At 40.1% G+C, this 21,693-nt stretch overlaps 1 protein-coding gene across 1 annotated transcript in view; it reads left to right on the top strand.

Annotated features, from left to right (window-relative positions):
* The first annotated feature begins 5,589 nt into the window (after positions 1-5,589).
* Positions 5,590-21,693, top strand: part of COL5A2 (collagen type V alpha 2 chain) — a 102,650-nt gene continuing 86,546 nt past the window's right edge. Inside the window, exon 1 of the mRNA XM_027704918.1 lies at positions 5,590-6,177. Coding sequence (XP_027560719.1) covers positions 6,075-6,177 — 103 coding nt within the window. The 5' untranslated portion in view covers positions 5,590-6,074. The remainder of the gene's footprint in view (positions 6,178-21,693) is intronic.

Genomic DNA, 21,693 nt, shown 5'->3' on the forward strand with positions numbered 1-21,693 from the left:
TTACAGATCAGCATTTGCCCTTGCCATCTAAGTGGGTAGCTTGCTGTGAACCTTTTATGTTTTCACTTAATCAGTTTAAGTTCTTAGGCAGACAAAAAAACAGACTGACAATGAATTTGCAATAAACAGTGAAATAATGATGCTGTTTTTCCTGTTCTAGGTAAAGAATAAGTATAATTTACAGAGGACTTCATGCAAGACTTTCCCTAATTATTTCCCTAATTAATTCCTTGATTTTTTTGCTTAGACTAATGTTGAGTTTAATTTAATTGGGGCATTCTGAAGGAAAGGCTGCCAGTGCCAATAACCTTACTGAGCTTATTGGGTTTGGAATTGCTCATAGAAAAAGCACATTTTCAGTGACTTGCATAATCCAAGACTCCACTCTAACAGTTTAAAATCAAAGTATCATCCTACTTCCCCAAATCAAAATAAACTGAAACAGCATTACGAAGTTTGAATGCAACCAAAAAAATATATTTCCTCTGTAAGGGCTTAAATTCATTTGTTAAACCTTCCTAACCAAAAGTTGATGGCAAAAATCTCCTGCAAATGGGCAACATGTCACTGATGTAGCATTGTTTAAATCTCTAGCTGTCACTAGCTTTTTTTTTTTTTTTGGGTGAATTTCTCTGCAGGAAAATTAGGATTTTGAGGTTGTGCAGTTTGTAATCTAGTCCATTTAAAAAGCTGATTAAAAAGTAATATAATATTTTACTGGTTTTATTCTTGCCCTTTTCTGTAGTTTCCTATTACATTTTCTTATTTTAAATAACAAAATTTTCTGTCCTTTTACTATGTGAAAAATCTGTATAAAACAAGAAAACTGATTCCTTATGCACTAAGGGTTTTAAAAGTGCAAAGTGAACACACTGCAAAGGAAAAGAAATATTTTCCTCTCAGTTGTGTTCATTTGAATGGTTAGTTCAAATGAAGAAGAGTAAGCTTTTTATGTGGACTATATTTTTGGGCTTTAAATATATGGTATGTCAATTTGCTGCCTGTTTTTATTTTTTTTTTTTTTAAGCTAAGTGGGTGATCAAAGAGCTTATACAAGGTGGAGATTTCAAACAGCACTTACCATGGATTTAACTGCCTACATAAAACTTGATAGCACCTCTCACACTGACTTAAGCTCACTTTGGTGAAACTGTGTTGCTCTTGAAAATATTGCTTGTTTTTTGAACAGACACCTTTCGAATTTAATGAGAACTTATTTCCAGTTTCCATGAATCCACTGATTTCATGTTTCTCTAAAAGACAGGTCCAGGATCTGATTTGTAACAGATAGTTTGCTCATTTTTATGAAGGCATTTTTTGTCAGTTTGGTACAAGTTAGTTCAAAACAGGAGCACTGCCACACTGTATGTAACAGTATGAAAAGTCCTTGAACTCTGTTGGAGAGACTCTCGTGGATATTGGATTTTAATTGCTCATATGTTTGTGTGCTCTGAAGCATCCAAATCTGCTAATTATTCAGGTTTTTCTGGCCTGACTTGGAGATTTTGAAAGATTTAAATGTGTGAATTATATTTTAATACATTTCTGAGTCCTCACAATTGCCTAGTAGTATTCCCTAGCTTCATCTATCCCTCACAGTGCTCTATGATTTTTGAATAATTTTGAATTTCATGCATGGTTTTTAGGTCAGATAACACACAGTACCAGCTTATTGGCTAAAAATAAGAATGGATGTCAATAGACTGGATATTAGGGAGTCTTTAGTTATTTTTTTTTCAGAGTACTATATCTTGATATTTTTAAGAGTTTCCTGGCTTTGGGGACAGCTGTGATTTCATGAAGACTTTTTAGAGCAGATCCTAAAGGAGCACACACTGCTTTTGTGTGGAGATTTTGCTATTGCTTTGTTACTTCTCTTCATTCTTCAAACTTGAATGTTGCTCCAATGTGAAGCATTATATATATAGTATCCTGCCAGCACCTAAAAGGGGGCCTGTGAGAAAGATGGGGACGGGCATTTGAGAAGGGCCTGCTGTGATTGGACAAGAAGTAATGGCTTTGAACCAAAAGAATGTAGATTCAGATCAGATATAAGGACAAATTTTGTGATGAGAGTGGTGAAACACTGGAAAAGGGGTTCCAGAGAGGTGGTAGATGCCCCATTCCTGGAAACATTTAAGGTCAGGTGGGACAGGGCTCTGAGCAACCTGATCTAATGGGAGATTTCCCTGCTCGTTGAAGGAGGGTTGGGCTAGGTGACCTATAAAGGTCCCTTCCAAACCAAACTATTGTGTGATCCTAACAGAAAGTGATTTTTTAAATCACTTACTAACATTATTCATCTCCCATGAGCCAGTAATCAGCCACTAACTGGTATCTATCCTGAATTCAAAGTGTCTCCTACTGCTGGAAAGAGCCTTGGTTTGTGTCCTGCATTTCCACATTTATTGCTCTACTGACATGGACCAGACAAAGAGGATTCAGTCTTACCACTCTGTCTACTAAATTTGGGGTTGTCACATTCTTTAAGCTTGGTGTATAACAATGAGTAGATTGAAGGTGGATTGGAACAGAATCTGCTCCAGGAGCCAGGGCCCAGGATCCCCTCCCAAGGAATTTTCATCTTGTGGAAGTTTTCATTGACACAGAATTAAAACAAGCTCTAGAAAGGCTTTACTACTGAATCCAGGATCTTGGGCTAGTTTGCAAAATTCCACATTCCTCTGTTCTTACAGAGTCCTAAAGTCTATGGAAAAAGTGAAAAACCACTGGAGAGAAGTTGCTGCATAAATATGCAGTATTATTCTATGCAATGCTGGCTTCTCCCCTATTGAGAGGAGGAGGGGGGAAGTGACACTGAGCATACTTGGAATTATTTATCTGCCCACTCTTAATTTCTTGGTCTGACTCTTTTTACAGTGGTGATAACTGAGGAATTTCTCTCACTCATATCCAACGGGATACTATCAAATAGCTCAGGCCTAGAAGTGAATTTGTTTAAATGAAAAATGACAGACTTAGTGACTCCTTATAACGCTTGTAATAAAACTGAAAACCTCTTTAAATGCAGATCCATGGTAAAAGGAAGTATTTATAAGGAGGCATAAGGGGATGGATTCCATTTGCATCCTTTTCTATTCTGTTGTTCATCTGTTTTATTTATGTGACATAATTTGTTGGTGGCACCAAAGCAGTAATAGATTTGAAGGGCAGCTTTTAGATGTTGCTGCAGGAATCTCTACAAAGGAGTGAAACGGCAGCAAGTCCTCAGAAAAAAATTCCATTGAAAATGGTCAAAGGGGTCCTTCTGATTTTTTTCTTAATATGCTGTATGGGGAAAATTACATCATCGTTATTCTATCCTGTTCTTGTTCTGGGGTTTGTCTCAGAGTGCTCATTCTTGCTATGAATACTCTAAGAATTTAACAACCTGTTGCAGACTTAAGATTTGGGGAAACTAGTGTGAGCACTTGTTATCCCATTTTGAGGACAAAGTGATTGTAAAGGTGAGTTTTACAAGTCTGTGGCCATTTCTCTGGTTCTGGGGTAGAATCTGAGTTCATAGAATCATACAATTGTTAAGGCTGGAAAAGACCTCTAAGACCCGAGTCCAACAATCAGCCCTGCACCACAACTGTGTTCACAGCTGAACCGTGTCCTTTCTGTAAAAAATTGTTTCCTAATATCTAATCTAAACTTTCACTGCACAACTTGAGGCCGTTTCCTCTTGTCCTGCCACTTGTTACCCGAGAGAAGGTATTTTGTGGTCTCACTGTAGCTTTCCCCAGGCTGCTTTAAGGACTTTCAGCTGTGGGTTCTCTGAGCAATTCACAGTTTTATTATAAGAAAATTCACATAAATTGTCTCCAGTTAGTAGCACATAGTTCAGAAACACCTACCTGTCTGTCATAATGGTTTTTCATCAACAAGCACAGGAGATTTTTCAAAGCAGTGTTCATATTCTCAGTCTTTCTCCTCTTAAATTATTACTATTTGTGTACTCAATGCTGTAAGTGACAGGTTACGTCTAACTGGGTGAAACCTTGATTAGTGTGGTTTTAAAAATCCGTTATTTTCCTTCTCATATATATATATATATATATATATATATATATAATGATTTTGCATTGTGTGATTTCATGGGATGATTTAGCCATGTTTGCTGCTCTGTCATAGCTCATGTGTGCACAGAACAGAGCAAACAGCAAAGGTAACATCTAGCTCTAAATTAGATATATTATCTAGAGCACCTGTTGTTCCTAGCAAGTATCACATAACATCAGCTTTTCAAGGGAGATTTCTTGGGGTTCTGCTAAAGTATGCCACTGAAATCATATGATTTTTGAGACTAGCAAACCTGTGCAAGTCCTGCATCAAAACCAAATTTCACCTGTGACAGGGCAGGTGTTATAACAAATAAAAGATAACAAATGTTATCTTTTGTTTTTCCAGCTCTGAGTTTCTCAACTGACACTTACCAATGACTGTTATTGCTTTTCAAAATAAAAATGGCAGTGGCTTGCACAGCTTCAATATTTTCTGGGTTTTTTTTCCAAAGTTATCACACGTGAGCAACAGGGACTGTGAGATACTCCACTCCTGCAGTGACCCCCTGTATGGGTTTAAGATCATTGAGTCGAGACTGCTTGGTGCAAGAGAATATAGAATTTTGACTTTGTTTTCTTTCAGCGTATTTTTATGCTAATATCTGATTTTACTAGTAGGAGAGGTTTGATGTAACATTGCAGTGCTGTACCATTTTCTGGGTTACCTTTCTTCTTCTGGTCATGTTGCTCCTTTGAAGAGATAGAAGAAAATTTCACAGGGTTTAGGATTCTGCATCACTGAGAAGTGCTAATTCATGCTGTGATAGTCAGAGTGTTTCCGTTTTGCTTTAATCCAGCTGAAGTGTTTACTTAAAATGGGATTGTTCTCAAACTGAAATGGCTGAACACAGAAAACCTTCCAGCTGATGAATCTGCATTTCCCTGCAGCAGGTATAGGTGACCCCACACAGCAAACGAGGGGATTAGTGACTGAGCTTCCTTTCAGCAGACCATAAACACTATGGGAAGAAAAAAATTAGCATCCTGCTCCCAGCTGCAATGATCCACAAAAGAGATTGGCTTAGTGCTCACGATAGAAAGCTAATTAAGGCACATTGTTAAGGGCTAAATACTAGGCTGGGGCTTAGGTAGGTTTCCAATTGTCGGGGAACAGTGGCAGAGAATATTGGAGAAAAGCAGATAATAGGATAGTTTGGATGGTCATTCTGGTGTTAGAAGTGCAGAGCATCTTCGAGAGATTTGCAATAGTCTTCCCAGCTGGTAGGACAGTAAATGTACAGCATGCTAAGCATTTGAGGGAAGATTATTCAGCGAAAGAATTCTTTTGAGAAAGATTATTTCCCTTTGGGTGAAAGGCAGTTACTTACACGTTCCTGAAACAAGCTGCCTCAGTAGCTCTGTGGTCCCTCTCAAGGGACTGGAGTCACGTTTGATAACACAGCTACAGCAAGGCAGGGGGCAGTTATCAGGGGAGAGGAGGAAATCCTCCTCTGGCGAGCTGGCAGGGATCAAGTTCCTAATAAGGGAATCGTCTCCAAATGGGGCTCTACCCTCCATTCCCAGGAAGCGTGGGCTGGGTGTGTAAAAAGAAGAGCTTTCTCTTCCTGACAGCTTCTTACGGAACTGTGCTGCCTTAATAACTGGTCCTGACACAGCACATGCACTGCACAGCAGCAGGAAAATATCCTACAAGTGTACTCGTAAAGAGAAAAGTTGGAGGAAGAGTGAAGCCAGCCCTGATTCGGTTATTTACCATCAATCAGACTGTTGCTTGGCAGGGAGTGGATGATTAGGAGCCTGAACGAGCTGAAAAGGGGCAGGAAGAGAAGTGGAGGCAGCATTCTTCCTATTTAAAGCTGCATCCCCTGAAAGGAGTGTTTGCAGACTGCGCTGGAGCTGGTGCTGAAGAAAGGGCTCGCAGACTTTGTCCTGGAACTGATGCGGAAAGGCAGAAAGACTCCCCAGCTGGCTTCATGGTGCTAAAATAACCTTACGGCTCTGCACTTTTTTTGCTGCCCAGGGAGGATACATGTCTCATATCTAGGCATGATGGCAATCTGGGTACAAACGAGAACTTTTTTCATCCTTGCTGCTTTATTAGGCCGATTTGTAACCACAAAAGCGCAAGAAGAGGACGAGTATGACGGTGGTGAGTTTCTCTCCCTCCCTCTAACAAAGTTATCATAAATCCCCCCTCTTTGCATGCAGCGTGCTTGTTGTGTGATTTGGCAAGTAAGCGGAATTGAAAACCTCCGGAGCGCAAGAGTAACAAGACTTTTGCTTTTACATACTGAGAAGGGGGCAGAGAAGGGTTTTGCGCTTTGGGCTTCTCACCAGAAGACCGAGGGAGGCTTTTAAAGCCGGGTTTTGCGATGCTCGCTGCGGGCGCGGAGCGGGAGGGGCGGTCAAAGGCCAAGTGGTGCCGCGGGGCTGAGCCCCCGCATCCCGGCGGGGCTGCGGCCGCTGGGAAGTTCCCAACAAAAAGAAGGGCTTGGGACGGGGCTGGAGAGCAGCTGGGCAAGCGAGCCGGGAGAGTAAACACTCGCAGGGCGGAGTCTTTTGCGCTGAACTACATCTGCTTTCTCACATTCTTTGTTTTAGAGAAACGCAGAAACGTGGATTCCCCTTTCTTCTCGCACACGCTCCCTTCGCCCCCTCCGGCTCTCCCCCCCCTTTTCTTTACCTCCTCCTTTCTTTCCTTCTCCGACTCGTTTCCCCCCGACTGTCGCTGGAAGGGCTGCCCGATCCCCCCGGGATGGCACAGCCTCCCCTCCGCCCGGGGCTCGCGTCGCGGTCTGTGCCGAGCTCTGCGGGGGCAGCGGGGCTGGCAAGGGGCGAACCTGACCCGTGTAACCCGAGCTGTCTCAGGCTGCTTTATATCCGTCTTTATTTAATGTCATTTCAATGCCTGCGAGAGAGAGAGACTGATGGTCAGAAGGACGCGCAGTGACTGTCCTCTTTCATCGCTCGGGATGGATGTCGTCCTGTGTGTTGATTTCCTGAAATGTGAGCGGACTGGCTTTGGGACAGTCTGGAGCTATTGTACTGAACGTGCTTCCGAGGCTTCTCATGTGTAACAGTCTTCTTTTCCAAATTATGCCCAACAAAGGGACTTTGTAGGGCATTCAAACACACTGTGGGATGTACCCGACAATACAGTTTGCAGTTACTGTATCGTGTATTTTCAAGAGTAATTTTTCTTGTAACTGAGCTTGTCTGGTAATGCGCTGGATTGCATAAGTGAGGAGGAGTCAAAGCCTGATGAATAAACCAGTGCAATAATTCCGAAACTTTCGTTCTACAGAGCAAAATGAGCCTGTCCTGCCCATGCACAGCTGCGTGAGAAGTCCCATAGAGGGGGCACTTTGTATAAACTTGCCATAAAGGGAGGCATACATTATGCATTTTTCAGTTACGTGTCATACCAAAGAAAACACTTGTGAAAATATTGACTCCTCTTTTGGTATCTATTTAGTAAAAATGATAGCTTTTTTGCCAGTTTAAAAAAAAAGGCAAAATTTATGTGAGAGTTCCATGGGCTTATTATACGTCATTTACTTCTTTGTTGCTATTGTGGAAATTATGGGATGAGCCAATAATGTAGTAACACATTTTGGGATGTACTTCCCGTACGCTGAAGGCTGAGGAAACGGAGAAGTACGTGGTAAAGTCAAAGAACAAAATATGTTGTAATGAATTAGTGACATCTGTTTTCACTTACTTCACTTATTCATCTTCCTGTTTGAGAATGTAATAGCTTTTGTCTACCACACGTCTAAGGAAGCCCCTTCTCCAATATTCATTATATTAAAAGAAAAAAGAAACCCAAAGCTATTTGAGTGTGATGTGAGGGATAGTGCAGTGATGGTAGAAGTGGGGCACATCCTGCACACTGGTCTGGTTTAATTGCATAAGCAAGGGATTTCAGCCTTTATTTAGTTCCTGATTGAAGCCTACAAATGCTGCAAAGTGGGCAGGTTTTTACCCTTATTTTGTCTTTGGCTTGGTGCTTGTGCAGAGGTCTAACATCAGTCAACATTGTATTGTACTGCAGGTGATTTTGTCCGTACAGTTGCTTCACTTCTCCCCATTCATCTAGTCAAATGTGTGACTTGAGTATAGGTAAAACAGGAAAACAAACACTGGAGGTGCCTGGGAAAGCAAGAAAGGCACTTCAGGAAGCTTAGATTAGAAAAAAAATCAGACTTTTAGAAAATATGTAAATGAGTGTTTTACCAGTCATTTGTCATGACAATCCTAGAAAAAATGAGAAGGATTAAATACTGACTGTCAACCTCAGCCATGGTGGAAGAAAGAAATAGCTTTTGTGGGAGTATGTAACAGAATTTATCATGATATGGGGGGAGTGATATGGACAGATGAGTTGAATATAATAAAACAGGTAAAGTGGTCTAAAAAATTAATGAAATAACTGTAGTACTTCTTCAAACCAAGCATACTGCTTAACAATATTTTTTTTTGGCACTTACAATTGTTATGCTTTTAAGTAATACCAGGTTTTGTATTAATTTTTTTTTCTCTTGGAACTATTGCAGATATCTGTTTTGCTCAAGAACTCTTGGCTGGCAGTGCTACATGGTGCAGGCACTTAAAATGCATGTAAAAATGTGAAAAACAGGCACTTTCAAACCTAGTACAGCAAAATTGGACATTTTGAGACTGACTGCTTAAATGTGCCTATTTAAAAGTTATTTATAAATAAGGTCAGCACTGTGAAATCCCAGAAGGACTGAAAGATCCTGGTTTTAAATTCTGTGTAGAGACCTAGTTTAGTTCAGAAATGCAGTAGGGTCAAAAATTGCCCAGGAGATGGCTGAAATTATGTGCCATTTAAGCACTGAATACTTGGAAGCCCTGAACCTTGGGTGTTGGGTTTTCCACACGCTGTTCAATCCTTCCTTTTTCCTTAGGGCTCAGGATAGAGAAAACTACTAGCAGAAGCAATGCATGCTTCTGGGATCCTTTCCCATCCACTTGGGAGTGTAAATGTGATGGCTTTTTTTCAAAAGAGTTTTTTAAAAAAAATTATAAGCACACCTTCGGTGGAAAATCAGTACACTTGAATCAGATCCAAAATTGTGGGAATCACCTTCTTCTCTTTGCATTGTCTGCAAATTCCACATGGGCATGGGCAGTGATGGTTTATTGCCTCCATCTCCCATATTTCTTACTGCAATCCTACACTTGCCCTTAGGTTCTCATCAGTTTCTGCAGCAAAACCTTGTCTGAATTTTGTGGTGAATTATCTTTCCCTGTCCCCCTCTTGTGGTGTCAACCCTACTTCAGCTGAGATCAGTGTGAGCCCTGGTATTGATTTAAAAGTATCTAATTTGCCTTGTTTGACAGCATGAGCAAACAAAAACAAAGAATGGCCGCTGTTCCGTTTGAATTAATGATCCTCATTGCTGCCTTTGAATTCTCAAGGTCTTTCATTTTGTCTGGAAGCCATGCAAAGGAGAGAGGAGAATGGACTGGCTTTAATGGAGACAGAAACAGCTCAGCTGGTTTAATGGGGGCTATTAAATGTGTCCATTATCCCCTCATGACATTGGAGACATTTATCTTCATGGAGAAAAGATGTTACTGCATTGCACAGTTTCCATAGTGGGGCAAGTGTTCCAAACAGGATGACAGGTGAAAGTCCTCTGTAGCTATGAGAAAGTAAGAGAATGACTGAGCATTCATGCCAGATGCTGCTTTAGTTTTTATGGGTCCTTCATCTTTGTAAAGAGTCCTCACAACTCCTAAGGGGAATGGTATGTATGAGAGGTACTCTGTATGAATGATATCCTATCATTCTGTAGGAAAGGGGGGAAAAAACCCTCTGTTTTGTGACTTCTCCCAATCTTAGCGAGGCTCTGATGATGCTTAGAATTACGGAATAGTTAAGATCCCGCTCTTATCTGTGAACTCGCTGCAATCCCCTTGTCCAGATCGTTGATAAAGATGTTAAACAGGACTGGGCCCAACACTGAGCCTTGGGAGCACCGCTGGTGACCGTCTGCCAACTGGATGTAACCCCATTCCCCACCACTCTCTGGCCTGGCCATCCAGAGGGTTTTTTACCCAGTGGACAGTGCACCCATCCGAGCCACGAGCAGCCAGTTTCTCCAGGAGAATGCTGTGGGGAACAACATCCAAGACTTTACTAAGTTCAGGTAGACAACATCCCCAGCCTTTCCCTCACTCACTAAGTGAGTCACCTTGTCATAAAAGGAGATCTTGTTGGTCAAGCACGACCTGCCTTTCATAAACCCATTCTGGCTGGGCCTGATCCCCTGGTTCTACTGTAGCTGATTCTTTTCTTTTTTTCCCCCAAATTTCCAGATTCCCAGATCACTTTCTTATATCTGTATTCTACTTTCTTAGTGAGAAAGTGTGCGTGTGTGTGTGCATGCATGTAGATATCTGTGTTTCGGGGCATAGTCACAGCAAATAACTCAAATCCAGAAATTATTATAGCTCTAAGCAAGCAGAAAATGGGAATTCAATATCTATTAAAAAAAAGTCATAATCCTTTGGGGGCTAACTCTTTGACTTTTGAATATTTGGCTTTCCTGACTGTAAAAGTGTGGGAAGGAGACTCTACACAGAAATTTCCACAAGAAGAGTTCTCAGGAGGATTCCTTCTGCTCAGACTGATCAAGCCTTTCATCAAAACTCTAGAATACATAAAACTGAGGGTCATGTTAAGCTATCCACATTAACTTGCAGTTTTTTTTGGAAAATACCTTTTGACTGAAGAATAATTGCATGCTGTGTTTGTCAGTGCAGGCATTTTTTTCCTACAATGTTTACAAATATAGATTGTTGCCCTAGAAACCAAATGGTCATTTCATGCTCTTATTCACATTTTGACCCGCTCAGTCTTCATTTCTTGGTGAAGTCCTTCCATCCTCTCAATTTGTTTTGATATGATAATGTTCTATCAGCTTGATTTGCTCATGTAAAACATGCAGGATGAGTTTAACAATAGTTGAATATAAGTTAGTTAAAAATAAGTATTTTTCAACTTGCTAACTCTTTTGAAATTTTCAGAAAAAAATAAATGTCCACCAACCCCCTTGACTGATTATAAATGTACCTAGGAAACCCCGCTTAGGAACAACTCCTGGTGTTGAAGTTGTATTTACTGTATGGGTAAATTAAGCTGTGATTTTTCTGTGGTTGGAATTAGAACTGATGAACTCACCACACAAATTGGTTTTTGGTGTTTTGTGAGAAAAGAAACGCAGGGATTTTTGTGGTATGTGCAGGAAAGCAGAAACTCTGGAGGCAGATCTTCATGCAACACTATGATCCCTTAAAAAAATGAGCAGATGTTCATGGCCTGTGTACAACTATTTTTCCATATACAGAGAAAGGCAACAAACTCTGTGCCAAAAAATAACAAAGTAATAATAAAAAATAGTCGAAATTCCAACTGGAGGCATGTGATCTATCCTTATATGCATACTGATTGTTTCACTCATGTTTGTCATTGTGACCCTGCACATTTTTGTGTGTAAAGTCCTGATGATACGACTTTCTCAAAAATTCTTCTTAGAAAGAATAAATCAAAGTGCTAATCCAGTGGATTCTCAGTTGGGCCAAGGAAGAGAAACGGGGTTTGAACTTCTACTTATTTTACAGACAACCCCCCCCTATTCTTAATCTAATGCACAGGGCAAAACCAAGTATCCCTTAGTGTAAAATGAATAAATTAATCAGATTAACTTGGAATTTCAGTATTTTACAAAGGCTTCTTGGAGTTTGAACTTTCAGAGCACGAGGAAGGATTGTTGCGCTGCCTGAAATCTCAAGCAGCAACAGACCCACCTTGTTCAACCGTCCTTTGAATGCCCTGGTGAGACTGTCACGAGAAGAGGGTCAGGTATAATTTGAACTGGAATGTAGCATGCATTTGTTCCAAGCTTAATGAGGAAAATGTATTTCTTCAAATAGTATAAAATAAGAAACCAGGTACTTTCAAGCTGGAGAAAAATGGCTTATAAGTCACGTAACACTTTGAGGAATAGAGGTACCCCAGAGGATGGCACTGTGTACTGTTTATATCTTTTATGTAATCAGTGTCAAATAATGTGTGTACAAAAATACCTTTTCTCTACTTTTTTTTTTTGAGGTGATCCTACACTTTTCCTAACTTAAATTCAGAGACATTTGAAGGGATAATGCTTTTGCTGAACTACCAGCAAGGATAAAGCAGTAATGCTGTCTATAGAAAGCGACACATTTTTTTTCAGAAAACTCTTATTTTATAATTTGCTTTATAATTATGAAAACAGTAACAGGCAGGAAGCTTTGGATGCTGATAAGCCCTCCATGCCTCGGTAATTAAAATATCCAAACCGTTGCTTACAATTATCTCTTCTTGGTAAGCAACATACATTTTTCATGGCCTGCTGTGCTGTCTTTTATTCTTGCAGTGAGAAACAATTCCGTTATTCCACTATCCCACCCGCATTTGCTGCGGAAAGGTCATGTGTTATATAAGCAGGGAGACTAAGAATGATTGTCAGAGGGCCAGTGGTGGGATGCTCTCTGTGCAGGGAACCTCTATTCATGCAGACCCTTGGGATCCTGTTTGCATTAGCTACTGAAGACAGGTCTTGTCTTTGGAGAGCTGTTCTGAGGCTGTTCCTTGGCCCTGCTGCTGCCAGCTGAAACTTGACTGGAGCTTTGGGGAATTTGCACTTTTCTGCAGCTTTGTGTGAGTAGTGCAGTTGGGAGGAGAATATGATGAAGTCGTTTCTATACTGAAAAACTTCCACGGTATTTTGTTTTCATTTATAACCTTTGAACTATGTAGTGGTGGCATGGGAGGACTGAAGAATTAATTTGAATCTTCGTGCCCCTGTTCTTTGGATAATGTGGCTGAATAGAAGTACAAACAGCAACTCTGATACTGCTGGCAGGAATTCAGAATTTTGGACATGAACTCATTTAGGATAAGAACACAAGAGTCAACTGTCTCCCTGAGGCCTGCTCCCTGCTGTGCAGTAGATGTCTGGCAGAGAAGGTCCATACAATATCTTCTCCAAACATTCTTTGGTCATTAAATGCTTGCCAGCATCTTCAGCAAGCTGAAATGAAGGATTATAGGCATAATGACAGTGTAGAGCAGGAAGAGATTAAGGGAGATAAAGGAATCATCAGAGGATCACAGAATGATTTAGGTTGTTTAGGAAGTGACATTAAGGATCATCTTGTTCCAACCTCCCTGCCATAGGCAGGGGCACCTTCCACTAGACCAGGTTGCTCAGGCCCCTGTCCAACCTGGCCTTGAATGCTTCCAGAGATGGGGCATGCACAAAATCTCTGGGATTTTGTGCCAGTTGCCTCTCCTCCTCACAGGAGAGAATTTCTACCATATAACTAAACCTGTTCCTTGTTTGAGAACTGTCCCCAGCCAGCTGTACTACTACAGGTAACCTCGGAGGTTACACCGGGCACTTTGTTAAAAGCAGTTCTCTCTCTTCCAAGAAATCATAGACCCCCTTGATTGGTATTAAATCACTTTTTAATCTGAAGTCTCATGCCTCCTGACAGGTTAAATATCCCAGTAGGTCAAGAAAAAGCGTATAAGGAAAAAATTAAAGCAGAAGCAGTGAACACAAGCTGGCCTTCCTTGATTGCCTGTTTTACACTCAGTTTTCCCCAAATATTTTCTTTACAGGGTTCTATAAAATCTTTTGATCTCATAAAAATGTGATGTATTGCAATAGTAATTGCTATCCTGTGATAATTATTCATGTCTTATTTTCTGTCTACCGTAAAGTGTTGTTTTTTTTTTTTTCCCACAGCTGCAGTGCCTCATGTTTTCCAAATACTGATCCTCACAGGTTTAGTGGTTGGATAACAGCATCCCATGGCACATTGTTGAGATAAATAATTGAAATAAGGGGAACTTCTGTTAGACCAGGATATAGCACTAGGCTTATGAGGTGCCAGGATTATCTAGCCATCTTCAAGCCATCCATGCTATTCAGAAAAGTCCAGTTGCCCTGAATTATGAACATCCAGTTAGACTCAAATTATGAACTATAGTTATAGGTGACAAGTAATATAATCGATAAACATTTATTATTTTTATTATTTGTAATCAAGTGTGATCTATTTTTGGCCTTCTCACATCAGTGATGAGCCTCTTGATAGGAAAGAAACCATTGGGTAACTTGAGTCATCTCACTCCTCCAAGGCTCCTGGAGGTTTCTTGCAATTCCTCTGAATAATCCTCGGTGTGTCAAAAGCTCGGAGAAGAGACGGCAAAGGGAAGCAAGAGGCAGAAAATTCCAGAGGTGTGTCAGGTGTGTGGTGGGGCTCATAACTCCTGAGCAGTCCTTGGGTCCATGTAACAGAGGAGTTATTACCCTGTTGTGACTTTGGGTTGTGGAAAAGGAGTGGAAATAATCTGTGTTTTTCACTCCTTGAGAGGTATAGACAAAAAGTAGTATCCTACCTTTTCTCTGTATTAATTTTCCACCAAAGGAGTGAATGAATCTTGAATTGTCTGAGGAATGAGGTGGAATGCAAGTGACAATAACTTCTGAAGGCACGGTTAAGACTCTTGAACTACGCATTCGAATCACAGCACGAAAGACTCCAGTTTGTTGGGGGCTTTTTGTGTTTTTTTTTGTTTGTTTGGGGGTTTTTTGTGTGTTTTTTTGTTTGTTTGGTTTGGGGTTTTTTTGTGTGTATGTGTGTTGTTTTTTTTTTTAGTCTTAGAAAAAAATCCACTTCAAATTTCCTGCACTAGAAAAAGAACACAATTCTATATGTAGATATCTGTAATTTAGAACTCTCTCATATCAGAAGTGCTTGGGTCTGTAAAGCTACCAGTAAATTTTTAAAAGAAAGTCATGTGTGTTATTGTGTGTTAAATTTTAAAGTAGGATAATATAGTGTATGTTATTTTATATATATATGTATATATTATCTCACCCATAAAATGCACTACATATATGTAAGTGTGATGCCTTCCCAGTGTATGGGAACTACATTGCAAATGCATCTCAGTGGTGAAAGTAATGGAGGATGATTTCCAGATGTTTAAATGCTTGCTTTGGCAAGAGTCAGAAAGTCCTGGAACATGCATTGGCGGCAACAAAAGGAAGGGAAGAACCTGATGTAAGAGGCATTGAGCCTGGTGAAAAGTGAAGCAGAACATGGAAAATGGAGCCATGTGTGGAAGGAAGAGCCAACATGACACTATGGCTGCTGTGACAGCACCGAATCTTGGAATTATCCCAGTGACTGGCATCGTGCAGGAAGCCTACTTCAAAAATTAGGGCTAATATCAGACAAATTGTCCTTTATTTTCTCTTTCCCCCGGGGGAAATGTTTGCTGTAACGATTGAAAATTTTGTCTAAACCTGGACACTGAGCTTGAGTAACTCGGGCATACTTTGATTTTACGTTATTACTGTGAAGTGGAGGGCCTTCCTATGAATTTGTGTGGTGCTGAGCACAAAACATCCTTGATCTCGAACGAAGCCTCGGGGCACTGCTGTCATACACATACTGAGTCATTGTGCTAATAATACATTTCTGGAATTGCATGGATTTTCACGTGGAAGGGCTGACTGGTTTCAGAAGTGCAATCTGGCTCCTCAGCAAAGGAATCTCTGGTAGTGAATCACCTGTAAGGTTTCAGTAGGCACCTCTCTGTGGGGCCGGCTGTCTTTGTAGTGTACACATCAAAACTCTGCAGCTTTACCACATTATAACAAAATGCTGACCGTTCTTGTGCATTTTTTTTTTGTTTAATTTGTTATCATTTTTTTCTTTCAGTTTTTTTGGATGATGGGGAGAGAAAAGCTAAACCTTGATCTCTTCAGTCTGTGCATGTTTGCCTTTATGACGAGGGCCAGGGCCAATCAGTGTGTGTGGCACTGCTTTAATTTCTATTAGTGAGATCATTTTAATGGTTTTAAAATTGAGAGTATGGAGCACTAAGTTCTTGGGGTTGGCTTTTTTTTTTTTTACTTTTCCTTTTCCAGCTGTTCTCTGTTTCTTTGAGCCTTTCCTGGTTTCCTAGGAAACCGCTGCAGTAAGGAATTTGTCTATTATACAGGCACAGTGCAAGATAGGCAGTTTATTTTGTTTATGTTTGAATGCAATGAATACAGAGAGTAAATATTTAGTTATTTAAATCTCCCATTCAGGAGAGTACCAAACTTGAGGCACGTGAATGGTCTTATTTCTTGTGATGAGGTAGCTAGTTTGTTTGCCCCGTAAAGAATGAAAACTGTAATTATTTCAGTTTTTTGTTTAAAAGAGGGCAACAAACTTCAGGATCTATTTGCCTGAAGTAAGATTTAATTAGGAGAAATGATGCAGCAGTAAGTTACTTGTAATAAGAGTAGTTATCTTAAAAATCTTTTATCAATTATACTGACATTTTTGCACAAATTCATGTGATTTTGACTGAAGGTTTCTTCATGTCATGAGTAAACATCAGCACACAAACACAGCCCAGTTTCTGGTTTCATGGGAAACCAGGGGAATCTCAGTGGCTTTGGTTTGAGTTAGCTTTGTGCTCGAATCTGACACAAAAAAGGTCCTTGCATCATCTCTGTACATAAGAATGCGGAAGTTAAGGCTTTTGGATTCTAAAGATGATCCGTGTGCTTAATATGGCAGATGAACTCCTGGTACATTTTCCATGAAGCTACAAAATATTAAGTAGAGGCTTAAGTTTGGTGCAGAATTAAGCAAGCCTAATCTAGATAGTGACATTTGGGGTGTGTAACGTCCTGATCTATAGCTCTGCCTGGAAGAATGCTTTGGGACCCCTTGGCTGGAGTGATGGTACCAGGAGGGAACGTGACTCTGCCTGGAAAGGAGGTGCTCCTGTGGTCCTGTTTTCTGACAGGATTCAGCTGTGGCTTAGTCTAAGTCCTATAAATGTCAGAGAGTGTTGACTCAGTGCCATGAGAAGAAACTTTCTGATGTAACAGTTCCCTGCCTTTCTCTTACTGGGACTGGAATCACAACTGAGCAATTCCTGACACGCACATGATTTCAAAATGCCACGGAAGACAGCGAGCTCCTGCTGCTGCTCTCCATGTCTGCATCCAGTGTCCCTGCTTTCAAAGCCCAAGTTACATCACTGGTACCACCTGCCAAGTGGAGTTCTCTTGAGAAAAGGAGTAACACATTTTGCTTGTGCTGTTTTGTTTTTTTGTTTTTTGTTTTTTTTTTTTTTAAGTCTACTTATCCCATCGGTTGAGCGTTTAAACATCTGAAAGGGTTTGTAAATGTAGCTAAAATACAGCACTGTTTTTGAGATAAAGCTGGTCTGTGGGCTGAAGGATGCATTGAAGTGGAAACATGAGCTGTTGGATAGTATTGTTATCCAGACTTAGTAGCCACCCATACTCAAATTAGCTGGGACAGCTCCTGGAAGTCTGTAGCTTCATCAAATAATTACCAAAGGGCTTTGCTCTTGGAGACAACTGGGAGACACTGGGCAGCAGTTCCTGTAATGAATTACAGTAGAGGTATAGGATGTCCTGAGCCCATGCTTAAAGACTGTTCTCCAGTTTGTCTTTCTATTTACACCCTCACACAAGAAAAAAGGTGTGGTTTTAATGGATCCCTGTTATCTTCCAGTATAATCATATAAAACTGAATTTGATTAGGATTAATGGAGTGGTTCATCTTCTGACTTTCAGTTGTTTACTTCCAAAGCATAGATTTGGGGCTGGCTTAGCAAAAGGATACACTTCTACTAAAAGTAGTTTCCAGTATGTCAGAACTACCACCTTATACTTTTGGTCACCAAAACCAAAAACCAAACCAGAGAAATCAGAATTATTCTTTTACCCCAAAGTGGATTTTATTTCTTTATAAGATGGCTAAATAACTCTTCATCTTATTCTTGTGTGCATGTGCATGTACTCTCCTCAATTTTTTTTAATTAAATCTCCTCCTTTTTGGAGGCTGAAAGACCGAAATTCCTCCTTGAGGTTTGTGAGACTTAGAGAATTCTAAGTCATTTGTTTGTATGATGGAATGCAGTTCACAATGAAATGTAAATATCAGCACTCTGATCCTCCTGCTTTTGCTTTTGTTATGACATGAAACTGTTTATTAAAATGGCAGAGCAAGCTTTGGGACATTTTGTCAGTCAGGCAAGACAAATATCTAATTATTACAAGCCCTTTTGATATCTAACAAACTGTGAAGTTTGAGGTTAGGTCTTGCTTAGGCCTGGTTCTTTCAGTACTAGTCTCAGTAGGTAGAAGAAAAGGTTTTTTTCCAGGGGTGGAGTGGTGTAGGTTTTGTTAGATTTTTGAGGGGGTTGGGTACTGTTTTTTCTCTTTTTTCTTCCCCCTGCAATATCTAGCATAAGGAAGATGAGGATTTGACAAATTATTTCAGAGCCAGTGCAGAAGAAGTTTCTCTTATCCCTTTGTGTGTCCTGTTAAAGCAATGCTTCTAGGACTGCTAGCCTTGCTCTGAGAAGACAACAACAGAAATGGTGTCAGACAACTCTGGTTAAGGCAAGTTTAATAATAAAGAAATTATGTATGCCTCTAGCTGACAATAGCCTCTGTCCCACTGAAAAACTTAACTAATATCTTCAGTTTGATTAGAAATAGAATGACAATGTTTCAGAAATACAGATATGAAAAAGAAGAAACATCTGCTGTGTAATTTGTGGGTTATTACAGATGCTATACAATTATACCAATTATATTTTCTGTGCAATGCAGCACAATATCTTCAGGCATCTAAAATGTTTCTTTCAAGTCTTAATGAACTAAACACAGCCCCTGTTCCTGAGGGTGATGCAGGCATGTGCCATACTTCACGTGTTCCTCTGCTATGTGTTTTTGTAGCCCAGTAGCAGATTTGAGGCTGGGAGAAATTGCAGATCTATCTATTATCCCTAATGATAGATGTACTACTAAAGAACACAAAGTATTTCCTCAAGATGCCATTTTTACCCCCTATTCTAGCTTATGCTACTTTTCTTGCTGTGGGTTTGTTTTTTCTTTTTTTTTTTTCTTTCTTTGAGTTCCCATCCTGTGGGAAACATGTAGGAGCCTGCAACCAGATAGCTCCAGGTTTGGAAATGAAATTCTCTTCGCACAAAGTGCCTGAAGGGCAATGTTTTCCTTTCAGTCCAAATAAATGCATAATGAGTTTTCCAGCACCTGTGTTAATACACTCACTGATCTATAGTGAGGAGTCTGACATGCTTGCAGATATTCACCTTTTCATAGCCTGTGGAATTTCTGTTATGTCATATATGATTAAAGTCCATGGTGTGTGTTGCACCGGTGCTTTAGACGGTGCTTATTCAGAGAAACTTTCTGCAGGAAGAACTATGACCAGTATGTACCCTAATTGTAGTGTTTGGTCTGGGCATGAATATTCCCTATCTAATAAAAAGGAAAAATTTGCTGATGCCTTGAACAGGCTGGTATATATGTTACTCTGGCTGCAGAATATTAAGAAGAACAGAACAGAGAATAGAAAAAACTTAAACATATTACAAGTATTTTAATCCAAACTGACTTTGCATTTTTGATTAAGGAGTATTCTGAGTCATCAAATGTTTGAATTATTGGTTCCTATAGCATATGAATAGTTCAGCAATTACCTGAAATTAATCATCTCTTGTGTAAGAAAGTTTCTTACTCAGTTTGAAGTATTACCTATGTTAATAACAAATTAATATTAAAGAAGATGGTACTAGGACATCAGATGCTTGAGGCCTGATTCAAAGGGAGTAAGTTTGTAAAGCTACTTTTGAAGCCTGTGTGAAACACAGTGTAGCTCCTGTGCAATGCACCTCTGAGACAGTACTACAGGCCCTTCTGGGCTCTGCAGCTTGATACTAAACTGCCAAGGAAGAAATAAGGTTTTTGTTCTTCAAACACTGCTGGCCTCTTTAATAACATTTTAATATTCCTATATTAGCTGGACTTTAAAACAGGCTTAATTTCTGGGTTATTTTGGAAGTATATTGCTCCATCAGAGCAAAATGGCACCCCCTTCCAAACCAGCCTACAGGCCAATGAGTTATGCCTGAAGTTTTTCATGCTTATAGGTAGGGGAATGGAAGCACGGAGTGAGGAGACATCTGTTTCCATCTGCTTGCTGATTCTGAGTATTCCTTTTGGATACTGGTAGGGAACAGTCAGTAGGGAATGTTCTCCCTACAGATTTATTCACGCAGTGACCTCTTGCTGGATCGGGGTGTTTCACAGTGAGCTCTAGGCACCTGTGTTACATCAGAAATGTTTAATTGCATACCTCAGTTGCAGGAGGATGTCTTGCAAAAGGCTGTTACACATTTTTGTGTGCTGTCCTGTTTGAAAGAAAATGCTTCTGTTGCCAGAGGGATGATTTACGTGGACACTATTCTGTACTTCCATTGTTTACCACCAGATGTGCATCTGGGATTGAAATTATTGCCCTTGAGGTCCTCTGAGGAGTAATTTTGTTCTGGATCAAGCAGTCATGGGCTTTGTACCTCACCAGTTGGCTCTTCTGCCTCTCTGCCTGTATCACTGAGCTCCTCAGAGCATATTCTTTTCATGGAGAGCTTGCCAGGAACAAATGAGGCTTGTTCTCCATGTTGACCTCAAGTTGTGCGTAATTACGTAAATCCGGCCAGACGTAACAACGAGGTGTGCATAGAAAATGTGCTTCATGGATGGATTTATAGAGCTCACAGTGCAGTTGAAATTACATAGCTAGTTATGGGAAATGTATGGCTAGCTATGCTCCATGCTGTGCCTTCCCTCAGTTCTGTGCCACGAGAGAAACACGTTGCCTGTATCAGCACTGCTGTGAGGATCATTATTTCCATGTTTTGGCTAGAAAAGGTATTATTGAACAGTAGGAATGGCTTTCTGTCTCTCTTTAATACCTTTACAATAATATTTATTTTCCAATTTTTCAAATTTTAACACAGAATGTAATTCTTCTTTTATATTTTTAGTTCAGTCAATCAAAAAATTAATTGCTCTGTATTTATCAGCATCCTCTGTCTGCTCCAGACAGGACTGTGACCCTGCAACTCAGAGCTCAGTTAAGAGCAGGGAATTAGGAGACTTCAGAAGGTGCAGTCTCTCTGCAAAGTCTGAGTAGGACGATGGAGGGAACTTCACTCTGACAATGTGACATTTACTTAGGGTAAGAAACATATTTTGGGCAGGGAAATCATTCTTATTTGGCTAAGAAATGGAATTCCTTCATTTCATGTGCCAATTTTTCTTGCTCTGAGCAAGAAGAACAGCAACCATTGTGTTCCTGCTCCTTCCTCGCACCCTGCCCGACCTCAGCTTTGTCTCTGGTGGTCTCCTTCCAGCACTGGTTCAAACTGGGAATTCCCAAATTCTTAATTTCTCCTTCACTCCAAATTTGTTTTTATTGTAGGTAAATTGCTTTGAGGGTAAAAATGAAAAGTCAGTTTACTTAATATATGCTGGTTCCCACTCATAAAACAATTAGAAAACCAATGATTGATTGATGGTCCTAACTGTGATTCTGAGTTGATTTCTAGGTTGGAAAAGCTAAACAAACATGTCCATTTTTATTGTTTTCCTTGATAGGTCAGCATGAGAGTAAGAAAAATTATTAGTTTGGAATTAATATTTTGATCAGTGAAATTTTATTCTCTCAA

Source organism: Neopelma chrysocephalum, unplaced genomic scaffold, assembly GCF_003984885.1.
Source record: "Neopelma chrysocephalum unplaced genomic scaffold, ASM398488v2 Primary Assembly neopelma1_298, whole genome shotgun sequence".
NCBI classification, from domain to species: domain Eukaryota; kingdom Metazoa; phylum Chordata; class Aves; order Passeriformes; family Pipridae; genus Neopelma; species Neopelma chrysocephalum.